Source organism: Podarcis liolepis, assembly GCF_965112155.1.
Source record: "Podarcis liolepis genome assembly, chromosome: 15".
In the NCBI taxonomy this organism is placed as follows: Eukaryota; Metazoa; Chordata; class Lepidosauria; order Squamata; family Lacertidae; genus Podarcis; species Podarcis liolepis.
The window spans coordinates 16084348-16097548 of record NC_139566.1 but is presented as its reverse complement, the minus strand read 5'-3'; the positions used below and the strand labels follow the sequence as shown (position 1 = coordinate 16097548).

Genomic DNA, 13201 nt, shown 5'->3' with positions numbered 1-13201 from the left:
AGGCTATCACAACATTTGGGAAAGTGTAAGCCATGAACAGCTTCCACACCCATGGAGGGCCAGTGCAGGGAGAGATGAAACATCAGCTCAGGAACGGGATTTGGAGGGGATTGTTCCTTCCCACCTCCCTCGGCCAGCCAGTGCCACTTTAGGCTGCCACCTGCTGGGCAAATAGTGGCCCTAACAGAAGACCAAGGGGAGATGGGAGTTTTTCACTTTTCTTTAATTAACTATAGGTGCATTTGGGGGGGGGGCACTGTTATTCAGACCAGAAAATAGAGGGAGAGGAAGCTTCTCTCTTCCCAGCCATGCCAGGGACAAAACTCCACCCCTACCCTTAGGGAAAAAAAGGTTTCATAGCCACTTTTTTGGGTGGGGGGAGGATAATCTTTGTCCCAATAAGGATCCCCATCCCCATCCCACGTGCCACAACCCATGCCTGCAATTAAAACGAGAGGTTTTCCCCAAAAGGCACAGTGGAATTGAACAAAAAGAGGATGAAACAAATTCACTGGCCCCTGGATGCCAGCTGGGCATCACAAGTGGGGAGAGGGGGCTGTGGCACTCGGGTTCTGATGGGGGGCATCTGCTGGGTTACTGGGCAAAACAGGATGCTGGACTAGATGGGCAAAAAACAACAACCCAACACACACTTTGGTTCTAAGCATTAAGCCCAGGAGTGAAGAGCCTCTGGCTATTCCACACACACCCCTGCCCCCCAAAAAGGTTACAGGTAATGGCAGGTGTGGGGCAGGCAGAGACACAGCCCACAACTCTTAGCCCACAGCCAGTCCCTGCAGGAAGCCAGCTGGCTGGCCGGACTTCAAAGGAGCACCCAGGACTCCTGGCAACCCCTCCCACACCACCACTGCTTTGAAGTCTGACCTCATTGCTACATCAGGTGATTGGCAGGTGGGTGGTCCTCCCAGGATAGCTCAGTTGGTTGAGCACGAGGCTCTTAATGGGTTCGAGTGATGGGTTCGAGTCCCAGGTTGGGCAAAAATATTCCTGTACTGCAGCGGGTTGGACTCGATGACCCTCGTGGTCCCTTCCAACTTTACAAGTCCACACCTGTTGAATCTGGCCCATGAAGGGGCAGGGGAGATTGAGATCTTGCCCACCGCTGAGTGAGCATCGGCTGTGTTTGGTCCTGAAGCTCCCCTCTCTCAAAAGGTGGGAAAGGATGCCTTGTGACCAGCGCCCACGCCAGGTTCGTTTCATTTGTTTGCGGGGCGGACAAGGCAAGACGCACCTTGAGCAGCAGAAGCACCGCAAAAAGAGATGGAAAGGAAGAATTTGGCAGCGCTGAGGCCTCCAGAGGGTTCTGGCAAGCAAGGCAGCAGCATTCCCCCACCCCAATGCCCAGCCGCCTCACCTGTCGTGATACATGAGCATGTTGACAATGTCCTTAAAGAGGTCCGGCTGCTTGGGAGAAAAGAAGCCGCTGCTCAGCTGGTCAATAACTTGCTTCAGCTCAGGGATGTGGTCATAGTAGTCCTTGGCACAGTAGCTGCGGGGCAGGGGGCGAGGAGAAAGGGCAGAATTTAACTTGGAGCGTGTGTAAGTATCCATACCCTCCCAGGCCTTCCACATGTTCTTAGGTCAGGATAATGATTTCAGTGATGGCAGTGGCACCTCCAGCACCAGTGGCAGTCTAGCCCTGAAGACCGTTCACTCATGAACAATGTGGGGAGAGGCCTACTGTGCTCAACTCTCACATAGCCTTCCCAGGAGCAACTATAATAATAATAATAATTTATTTATACCCCGCCCATCTGGCTGAGTTTCCCCAGCCACTCTGGGCAGCTCCCAATCGAGTGTTAAAAACAACACAGCATTAAATATTAAAAACTTCCCTAAACAGGGCTGCCTTCAGATGTCTTTTAAAGATAAGATAGCTGCTTATTTCCTTCACATCTGAAGGGAGGGTGTTCCACAGGGCGGGCGCCACTACCGAGAAGGCCCTCTGCCTGGTTCCCTGTAACCTCACTTCTCGCAATGAGGGAACCACCAGAAGGCCCTCGGCGCTGGATCTCAGTGTCCGGGCTGAACGATGGGGGTGGAGACTCTCCTTCAGGTATACAGGACCGAGGCCGTTTAGGGCTTTAAAGGTCAACACCAACACTTTGAATTGTGCTCGGAAACTAGTGGGTTGCTGTGAGAAAGAGGGGAGCTGGACTAAGATGGGTCTGAAACTATATAGGCATTTAAATCTCTAACAACAGGGCTGGCCTTTGCCTCCTTGCCCTCATGGTACGGCCCCTTTGAGCACTTTGAAATCACAGCAAAGGCCAGAAGGCCGGGCAGAAGAAACCCAGGAGCCAAGGAAGGTCGATGGGGCCCAGAATGAGCAACCCCGACTGGCACACTCACCCCTTCCTGTCCAGCTCGTCCACATCCTCCACCCGCATGCCAAAAATGAAGAAGTTCTCCTGGCCAGCCTCCTCGGCCATCTCCACGTTGGCACCATCCATGGTGCCAATTGTCAGTGCCCCGTTCAGCATGAACTTCATGTTCCCGGTGCCAGAGGCCTCTGTGCCAGCTGTGGAGATCTGTTCCGAGAGGTCGGAGGCAGGGACCACTGCAGGGGAAGCAGGAGGGGGGGTTCAGTGGGGAGCCCAGAGGTTGTCACACAAAGGGACAGGAGGAGCCCATCCAAGAGATGGGGAGATCTTCCTCCTTTCCAGCCTATGTCAATCACAGATGGGCTCATTTATAAGAACTCCATCCCGTCGCGTTTGCACATCCATCTGCAAATTTCATGTGTGTGGTGGTTGTTTTCAATCCCCATGATTTTTTAGAAAGTCAATGCAGATTTTAATCTGTTTCGTTACTTTAACTTTCTGAAAGTTTTCAAGACTTGTTTTTAATTTTTCTTAATGATAATTTCAATCTTTTTCATCTGAAACCACTTTGAGGTTTGTTTGTTTTAAAAAAACCATCAAGCAGCGTACAAATTTTATGAAATAAAAAAATTGTACTAAAATATATTATCACAAAACATATTGAATTTTTTTTAAATCTTGATGAATGCATTTCTAAACGCATTCTAAAATATGCATTGTGATGCGTCTTGGTGCGCATTTCAGGCAGAAGCCTTCATCGCAAATTTCAAAAGATAATGTCATCCCAGCCCCCAGATGAGCCCAGGTGGGGTGACGCTGGTCAGCTGACAGAATCCCGCAAGCCCACCCTGGCCCCTGAGTTACCTTTTTCAGCCAGCGAGACACGGTAGTTCTCTAAGAAGATGACCTTGAGCCGATCTCCGATGACAGGGTCATGATTGACAATGTCTCCAATGGACGTGATGAGTTTGATGATCATCTTGGCCATGTGGTAGCCGGGGGCAGCCTATGGGGAAGGGAAGATTTAAGATGACCGTAACAGGTGGGAGAATTGGGCCAAAACTTCTTGTTGCCATCCATCTGTCTCGAGAGACAATGGAGTGCACCTCTGGGGGTGAAGTCAAACCTCTGCCTTATCTATGCCAAAGTGACCTCCCTGGGGCGCAAGCCTGGGCAGGGGGTATGGAGGTCCTGGGCTGCCCAGACGACAAGGCCCCCCTCTTGGTCTCGCTGATGTGGTCCAAAGGAAAGCAGAGCAAGACATTTGGCGCCAGCTTGGCTGCAGGAGTTGCAGGAAGGGGGCATACAAGGCGCCAACCAACCCTTTCCTTCCTAGCTGCCCCACCCCTCTCCGGACTTGCCACCCTCACCCATACAACAACCCCCCAGAACTTGTCACCCCACCCTGCACGGCTCATGGCTCTCACTTTGCCTCCAATCATGATCGTCCGTGGCACAAATTGCTTGTTTGGCTCCCTCTTGATCCCTGCAGGGAGGAGAAAAAGGTGAAAAAAACAGTGACCCTCTGGGACCTCCTGCCCCAGATTCAGGGAGCTGCAATGCCCCCACCCCACACCTGCAATGCCCCCACACCAGATTTCACCAGGTTGCCCAAACTCTCCCTCTAATGCTTAGCAGCAGAAAGGAGGTAAAGGAGGTCCTCTCTGGCGCTGCCCCATCCCAGCTTTGGGGAAGGAGAGGCCTAGGGCCACAGAAGGGGGAGAGGGGAAACCAGCCTCCCCACAACCCCCATTAATTAATATGACAGCATTAATTAACTTCACAGGCACCAAAGCGCTGATGGAAGCCTTCCTAGCCAGTTCGCCTGAACCCACAGGCTGTAGCCAGTGTTGGAGGACAGTATCAGTGTGTATGTGTTTGTGTGTGCTTCCCAGACAATGCTGAGCTGACTTCTGCACATGAAATTGTGCAGGCATCAAAATGTCTTGGGCAAGCCCTCATCAGCCCCCGCTCCAGCTGATTCTTTCCGCATTGTATAAAACAATGAAACACTGCACATTATTAAAATAAGGGAAAGGACTCCTGGACGGTTAAGTCCAGTCAAAGGTGACTATGGGCTTGTGGCGCTCATCTCGCTTTTCAGGCCGAGGGAGCTGGCATTTGTCCACAGACAGCCATTGCCATTACAGTCGTACCTTGGTTCTCAAACGCCTTGGTACTCAGACGTTTTGGCCCCCGAACACCGCAAACCCGGAAGTGAGTGTTCCAGTTTGCGAATGTTTTTGGGAAGCTGAATGTCTGACACAGGTTACGCAGCTTCCGAGTGGGTGCAGGAAGCTCCACAGCCAATCGGAAGCTGCGCCTTCATTTTCGAACAGTTCCAGGAGTCGAATGAAAAATAGCACTGTTCCTGCCTCTCCTTCTCTCTACAGCACCCCCCCCCCCTTCTCAGCCCTTCCAGGAGAGGAGGGGGCTGGTGACCACTCAACTCAGCCCCCTCCCTGGTGACTGGAATCAAAGTGGAGCCGCCAGTTCCCAACCCTAATCCCAACCAGTCCCAAAATGCGGAAATTAGGAGTTTGCGGGTGGGTGTCCCCACTTCCCCTAGGGCAGGGGTCTGCAACCCGCGGCTCCGGAGCCGCATGTGGCTCTTTTACACCTTTGCCGCGGCTCCGGGACGGATACTAGCGAGGGGAGGAGGCGCATTGTGCGCCCCGACACTCCCCACTGTGGAGGGCGCTGTACTGACTGACGTCGCATGGGGGCGGTGCGTGCGTTAGTCACGCACCGTCCTGACGTCACCTTCCCGCCCGCTGTCAGATCGGAGGGCAGCGGCGTGCATGCTTTAAATGTTGCAATGGTTTTGCGGCTTCCAGGGTTTTTTTCCTTCGGAAACGGGTCCAAGTGGCTCTTTTTGTCTTAAAGGTTGCAGACCCCTGCCCTAGGGGAAGGGGACATCAAGGGGGTCAGAATAGGCCGAGCCCCCTACTCACGGTTGTAGAGAGTGATGATGTGGAGGCAGTTGAGCAGCTGCCTCTTGTACTCGTGAATCCTCTTCACCTGGATATCGAAGAGCGAGTTGGGGTTGATCTTCACTTTGTACTCCTTCTCCAGGTAGGCAGAAAACTTCAGCTTGTTCTCCTGATGTGGGAGGGAAGGCAGAGGGGTGTGAGTTTTCCCAGAGCACACCCACAAAAACACAACTGCGGACACAAGAGAAACACCACAGGGCCCAACCCGTTTTACCCTGTTGTAAAATCAGTTGATTTAACAAAAGGGATATTGCTGCTTACTAGAGCAAGACTTTTGATTCCAGATTCTCAAACTGCATTACATCCCCCCAACCCCTATCCAGTGACTCTCTTCTGCCTAAGAGGGGGGCACATTATCGGGGGACACCAAATACAGAACAGGACAGGGTAAGGGACTGCATAGCCCACAAGTGTCCTGGACCGGGACATCCCATTTTTTTATCAAAAGAGCACAGAGGCCATTTGGGATGACATGATCTCATGTGATTTTGTAGGTCAATTCCCCCCCCCCCCCAAAAAAAATTGCTTTTGTTCCAGGCCCGTGATTCTGTGCACTGCCTCCAAATGCACATTTGCGGGCAGTGTGTGTGAAAAAAGTACTTTTGGGGGGCGGGGGCAGTGCAGTGTGAAATCACGCAACCAAAACAGCCGCCATTCTCTTGCAATAGAAAAGAGAGAGAGAATATGAATCAGCAAAACACAAATATGTGACGAACTACGTCCTGTATTGAATCAATACAGGACACACCATTTTACCTTGAAATACAGCACAATCTTATATTATACAGGATGGGTGGCAACCCTACCCTCACCTCTGAGCATCAGACATGATTCCCACTGAATTCCAGTGAAGGATCTGAAAAGAACAAAGAACCCAACCTCTCCTTTGGGAAAGAAGGCAGTCTGCCCAACAGGCAAACTCATGTGCTCACAGAGTGTCAGGGTACTGCTGAACACAGCCCCTTGTGGTGGGCTGCATAACTGCAGCTTCTTCCCGGGGAAGGAATCTCCAGATCGGCTCCACCCACCCCAGCTGCCCATTGGTTCGTCCTGGGCAGGAAGGAGGATAAAAGGACTTCCTTCCTTGGCAGTTGAGCCTCCCTTGGGCAACACAGTCTACCTGAGCTCTTGTGTATGCCTTGAATGTTTGGCCTTTCAGCTCCTAGGTCCTGACTGTTTTTCAAACTACTACCACCAGCCCAGCCCTGGCCCATGGACCCCTTATTCCTCACCTGTTTGACTTTTGCCACGTCCCGGATGAAGCCTTCGTCTTCCACAAAGTTCAGGAGTTTCTTCAGCTGATCCAAGTCGGAGATGTAGTCTTCCCCAATGCGCTGGAGGAGGAAATGAGAAGAGAAAACTCACCACAAGCCCCCCAGGAAGTGTGGGGCGTGCTCCCTCTGCAACAGCAACCAGGAGAGGCACCCCCTCCTCTCCCCTGTGTGCTGTCCGCTTTCCCTCACCCCTCCTGTCCGAACAGTAAGATTTATGAGTGTCCCGAGGCTTCACACAAGGCCAAACCTATCCCTGGTTTTCAACACTCTGATCAGGGAAGGTGTGAAATAATAATCGAAAGCACCACCAAGCCACACGCAGAGGGTCTTTCTGATGTGCCATGTAAGAGCCACAGCCAGCTCATCTCAGGACCAAATGGGATGTGACAGTTAATTGCAGGAGTGCCACTAATGGGCACGTGTTTTGTTATGGAAACCTGCAAACTGAGAGGAAGCTTCTCTTAAAATGCAAATAGCAGTCTTTGGGGAGGCAGAGAGAGAAAGGGTTAAATTCCACACACACACACACACACACACACTCCGAACACAGCAATTAATGGCAGGCCCAGTTTAGCCATCTGATCTGCAATTTGGGCTTCCACGTGAGGAGGGGTCCCTTAAGCCAGAAGAAAACTAGCGTACAAACTCAAAGGTATGGATGCAAAAATTAATTTGATTCTATAATGCCAAGTGGAGGGGTAGTTAAGAAATACAATGGCATTTATATCCAACAGATTTCAAAAAATCAATACTGCCACCTTCACACACACACACACACACACACAGCCTTAATCCAACTGTAATTGAGAATGTTGCATTAAAATGTCATTGAAGAGACTAAACGTCCATATTTTGGCAAGTGAATCAAATGTGGAAGCCGACCAGCCCAAAATTCTTTGTTTGTTTTTCAAATGAAACCTCCAAGACTTTGCATTTGGCCAAATGGGGAAAATAGCAAAGCCAGCAGAGAGGGCCTCATCCTGCTCATCTTCACCTCGGCAATGATTTCAGCCAGCCCTGGGTTGCACAAGACCAGCCAGCGACGGGGGGTGATGCCGTTGGTTTTGTTCTGGAATTTGTGAGGCTCAAACTCATAGAAGTCTTTAAACCTGGAAGAGGAGTAAAAGGAGAACTGCAGTTAGAGGCACTTGTGGAATTTGATGGACCAACACTCTGGCAGTTTCATGTGTTCATAACAGCCACCCAACAATGTGTCACGGGACCAGAAGAGGGCAGGAAAGGAAAGGGGGGTGAAACCTGCCTGTCGTGGGGCAGAGTACCTACACGGTGGCCTTCAGGATCTCGGAATGGATGCGAGCCACACCATTGACAGCATGGGAGCCCACGATGCAGAGGTGGGCCATGTTGATGCGCTTGACGCTGCCTTCCTCCACCATAGACATGCGGCGCATGCGGTCGAGGTCCCCGGGGAACTTGGCATAGACTTTCTGCGGGGACAGAAGGGCGCCCCAAAGAAGACATTAACACCCATTCCCATTTCTAGGGCCCATCCCCTCCCCGCCATCTCTGCACCAAGCCCAAAACTAGGGTTTGAATTAGAGCAGGGTTTCCCAAACCTGGGTCTCCAGCTGTTGTTGGACTACAACTCCCATCATCCCTAGCTAGCAGGACCAGTGGTCAGGGATGATGGGAATTGTAGTCAGCTGGAGACCCGAGTTTGGGAAACACTGAATTTGAGGAAGTGGAACCAACCCCCCCTTGACCACTTTGCTTTTAAAATGCCAGTGGAGAGAGAGATGATTTAGCAAAAAGAGTGGGGAGAGGAGTGTGTTCATTCAGGGCCCCCCAATTTTCTGTTGCCCAACAATTCAGGCACTGACTGGAAGTGTCCTGGGGGGTGCCTTCCTTACTCAGCCCTCGAGCTCCTTCCCCAGAGGTAGATGAAGGGCCAGGGCCAGATTAAGAGCTTTAGAGGCCCTACGCACCTTAAAGATTTTGGTGCCCCCATATATACCTATTTCAAAATATGAACAATAATAACCTGCAAAATGTAATTTTTATTTTTCAAAATGAAACAAAACCCACAGTAACATGGAAAATAATGTTTGTGTACTTGCACTTTATTTATAGTTGAAAATAATTATTTTTTCCCAATTGCAAAACCTTTGATCAGATCTTCAAAAACAAACCTTACATCACACATCTGCTTCTATACATAGTACAGTGGTACCTCGGGTTAAGTACTTAATTCATTCCGGAGGTCCGTTCTTAACCTGAAACTGTTCTTAACCTGAAGCACCACTTTAGCTAATGGGGCCTCCCGCTGCTGCCGCGCCGCCGGAGCACAATTTCTGTTCTCATCCTGAAGCAAAGTTCTTAACCCGAGATACTATTTCTGGGTTAGCGGAGTCTGTAACCTGAAGCGTATGTAACCTGAGGCATATGTAACCCGAGGTACCACTGTAGAGATAAGGCATCATCCAGCCTTCTTTGTTGCAATAGTTGTTCTGTTGTGATTTTTTAATATACTTCAGTGGAGAAAGTGAATGCTCAGACAAGCAAATTTGTGACCATTCATATTAAAAATCTGGCAATGAGGAATTTCTGTGGTGCCCTCTTTCCTCGATGCCCTAAGCACATGCTTATTTTGCTTAATGGTTCACCCAGTCCTGGGGAGGGTGCAGGCAGTGGCGTAGCGTGGGTTGTCAGCACCCGGGGCAAGGCAAGTAATTTGCGCTCCCTAACCTGTGGATTTGTGCCCCCTAACCCGTGGATTTGCGCCCCCTAACACGTGGATTTGCGCCCCCTAACCCTAACCCCCAGATGTTGCACCCGGTGCAGCCGGCCCCCCCTGCACCCCCTACGCTACGCCACTGGGTGCAGGGAAGGCACCTCCCAACTCCTCACCCCCCTCCACCCGCCCCCAGTGGCCTCCCTTCTCTCCCACCCAGGGCTACTGAACTCACATCGAGGAAGCGCTGGTTGATCTCATAGATGATCTCCAGGTGGCGGGGCAGAAGGGTCTCAAGGAGGTGGACAGGCCAACGCTCCAGAGCCTCTGGCAGCACGGTGTGGTTGGTATAGGCACAAGTTCGCACTGTGACATCCCATGCCTAGAAGGGACAGAGAGAGAGACTGAGAGGGAGAAGCAGCAGCAGCCGTTGAGCCAAGCCGGACCAGCTCAGGAGAATCCTGCTGCCTGACTGATTGATGGTGGCTCTGCAGGGTCTTCAAAAGGGACCGGAAAACAGTGATGGAGAAAGCAGGTAAGAGAACCCCACCCCACACTGCAACCCCTGGGGTATCCCTGGTGAGAAGGAGCACAACCGTGAAAGGGAGACCCAATTAAAAGCTTGTTTCTAACAGGACTGCCTCCTGTTTCCCTGGCATGCCCCTGGAACAGGAGGACACGGGAACAGGCCAATATACCCTTTCAATACCGCTACTATCAACCATGTTTTTAGAAAGGCTGCTGGGAAAGGAGCCCAAAATAAAGCCACCCTCCCACCACACCCCTTTCTGCCCTGCTGGTCCAGGCCTGACCAGGCTTTCGATTTCGTGGTTTCTCTGCCCACCTGGTAGGACTGCGGGACCTGAGCCTTTCCCAGGGATTCATTTCAGCCAGAGCTACCAAGGGGAAGGGGTCTGTGTTGGATCCTAGGGTTCATTTTTTGAAGGGGTAAGCAGAGGCCCTCTTTGAGCACCCCCAGAGAGACTGTCCCTCACATCGGAACAGCTGCAAGGAGCCCCCAGGAGCTGTCCTGGGATTATGTGGAAAGAGCCAATTCTCCGGGCGTCCCTCCTATGGGAAACCTGCCTGGCTCCCTCTCTCTGCCTGCCTGCCAGCGAGCCTCACTTGCCGAGCGCAGGGCTCCTTTAGAGAATGGGTGCTGGAGCGAGAGAGTGCTTGAGCCACCCAGGGCCACCAGTTTCCCCCTGCCTTGCCTGACCCCTGCCTGGGACACTCACAAGATGAAGATGCTTCTTAAATATTCTTGTCTTCTCTGAATTTTATTTTATTTTTGTAGGGAATGTTCTTTGGCTTTTTAGCAGGAACATTGATGTGTTTGGTTTTTATACTGCTGAAAGGTTTTGAATTTGCATCGTTTGTAGCATTTGCATTTGCATGATTGTATTTTTGTGTGTATCTGTATTTGTGTGTATCTGGGAGGGTTTTGGCCTGACAGGCAGCATATAAATAAACAACAACATTAACATAACATTCCTCTTCCTGCTGTCAGAGTTTCCTTTGGCTGTTGCGTCCTGTTTCATTTAGCGCTGGGGTCATATAAATGCATTTTATGATTGTGACTTCATTGTCGTTTTAAATAGTCATAAGCTGCCTCATGAAAAGGCAGGCTAGACATTATTTACATAAATAAGCTCTGTGGGGAAGGATTTCTGCATCCGTCCACCCTGCTCTGGCACCGGCCATTGCTTAGAGTCCAGCAGCTCCTCACCTTGTCCCAGTCCAGTTTCTCAATGTCCACTAAAACCCTCATGAGTTCTGGGATGGCCAGGGAAGGGTGGGTGTCGTTGAGCTGAATAGCAACCTGGAGGAGGCAAGGAAAGAGAATCAGGTAGAGAGGTCAGACTGGAGAAATCAAGGCCGCCCTGTGGCTCCCTTCCCTTGGTGCCCTAAGCACATGATTATGTTGCTTTAATGGTTAATCCAAGGGACGTGGGTGGCACTGTGGGTTAAACCACAGAGCCTAGGACTTGCCGATCAGAAGGTCAGCAGTTCAAATCCCCACCACAGGGTGAGCTCCTGTTGCTCGGTCCCTGTTCCTGCCAACCTAGCAGTTCAAAAGCATGTCAAAGTGCAAGTAGATAAATAGGTACCACTCTGGTGGGAAGGTAAACGGCATTTCTGTGCGCTGCCCTGGTTTGCCAGAAGTGGCTTAGTCATGCTGGCCACATGACCCAAAAGCTGTACGCCGGCTCCCTCGGCCAATAAAGCGAGATGAGCGCAGCAACTCCAGAATCAGCCACGGCTGGACCTAATGGTCAGGGGTCCCTTTACCTTTTAATGGTTAATGCAGCCCTGCTCCCACCCCATTGCAGAGTCCCCACGGGAGGGAGGAAGTGTAACTGCCAGGAGCCCCCCATTTCCAGATGAACCTGGCTCTCCCTCTGGCCTCTGCACACTGCTGAGTGAAAACAGGCAGGCAAGGGAGCAAGGGAGGCCAGCTGCCAATCCTTGTCACCGGCTGCCACTTCTGCTGAGCCCAAGGAACAGAGAGGAGCAGCAACAGACGAGGAGGAGTCATTGGCAGGTGACTGACAACAACGCTGGCCCCAAACACCAGGGCAGCCTGCACTCCAAGCCCCCATCAGAGAAACCAGCCCCGCTACCTTGTCTGGGAAGGCGTCGAAAGAGGTGCGGACGGGATCGCGGCTGCCAAACTTGGAGGACTTGAAGCGGCGGATGATGTCTTGCAGAGTGGCGGCCACAACAAAGTACTCCTGCTTCAGGCGCAGCTCCTTGCCCTCAAAGAACTGCAGAGGAGGGAGGCAAGGGGAACCCAAAGGTCAGCACAAGGAAGGCAGGGGAGGGAGGAAGCGTAACTGCTGGGAGCCCCCATCCCCCATTCCCATAAGCAAAAAGATGAGCATTGTGGCAGCTTAAGAGTAAAAGCCACATTTGTTTTTAAGACACCATAAGATGACTGCCCGGCCCCACAACCTACTCAGTTGCCATATTTTGAAGAGCAAAAAAGAGGACACATTTGCCGACTTCTGCTTTTAACTACGGAACGCTATGATGACTCTCATTTAAAGACCCCTACTGTATGTAGGCTATAGAAGTTGTGATATACTGCTAGTAACAGCATTCTTAACTTTCAACAACAACAACAACAACAACAACAACAACAACATAATACATATTGCTCCCTCGCTTGCCACATGAAAGTACTTGGGCTCATGTTCACATCTTTGTGAATATAAGTGTGCACAGAACAATTTATTAAACTGTTTAACTTGTGCATATGGACTCTCCTTAAGGGCCGGGGGGGTGTTACCTCTTGCCCTCTCAGACTCCTCCTCCAATATCTTGTTGCTGAGTCAATGTCCTTTTAGTTCAGCCACAAGAGAAGAGATTTATACAGTATGTAGATAGTTTAAGATGCTGCCCCGTTGTGATTCTCTGCGGCAAACTAGCTTAGCTGTGTGCCTTAGATCTGAGTCTAATGCACTAGGAAAAAAAGCTTGGGGTACTGTAAACAAAAAAAACAACCCCAGACATTTTGCCAAATTTTAAAAATCTGCCTGGACAGATTTTACTCCTGAAAAAGAGGACATGTTCAGGGGGAAAGGGGATGTATAGCAACTTTAGCAAGGTGCTCCCCTTCTGAAATTTGTCCACGTCTCTCAAGAAATTGACAGGTGTTGCCCAGGATCCCACTGGGAGCCAGGAGTCTTGTGTTCTAATCACTCCCACTCTACCAACAGACAAAACAGCAGCAACAGAGGTGGAAAACAGAAAGACCTTTGGAAGTAGGGCTCCCAGTGTGTACCATTTCACAGTGGATTTGTTCCGTCTTTCAGCAACGTGTTTTCTCACTATAAAGTTTACAACGTGTTTTCCTGAAACGTTTTTTTGATGTGTCTAGATCCAGCCTCAGAG

At 50.8% G+C, this 13201-nt stretch overlaps 1 protein-coding gene across 1 annotated transcript in view; it reads right to left on the bottom strand.

The window, feature by feature from the left end:
* Positions 1–13201, bottom strand: part of PYGM (glycogen phosphorylase, muscle associated) — a 28488-nt gene that overhangs the window by 1994 nt on the left and 13293 nt on the right. Inside the window, exons 7-17 of the mRNA XM_083477907.1 lie at positions 11929–12072; positions 11034–11126; positions 9540–9686; positions 7897–8060; positions 7607–7721; positions 6571–6672; positions 5300–5447; positions 3773–3831; positions 3210–3351; positions 2374–2581; positions 1376–1510 (exon numbers count right to left, since the gene is read on the bottom strand). Coding sequence (XP_083334033.1) covers positions 1376–1510; positions 2374–2581; positions 3210–3351; positions 3773–3831; positions 5300–5447; positions 6571–6672; positions 7607–7721; positions 7897–8060; positions 9540–9686; positions 11034–11126; positions 11929–12072 — 1457 coding nt within the window. The remainder of the gene's footprint in view (positions 1–1375; positions 1511–2373; positions 2582–3209; positions 3352–3772; positions 3832–5299; positions 5448–6570; positions 6673–7606; positions 7722–7896; positions 8061–9539; positions 9687–11033; positions 11127–11928; positions 12073–13201) is intronic.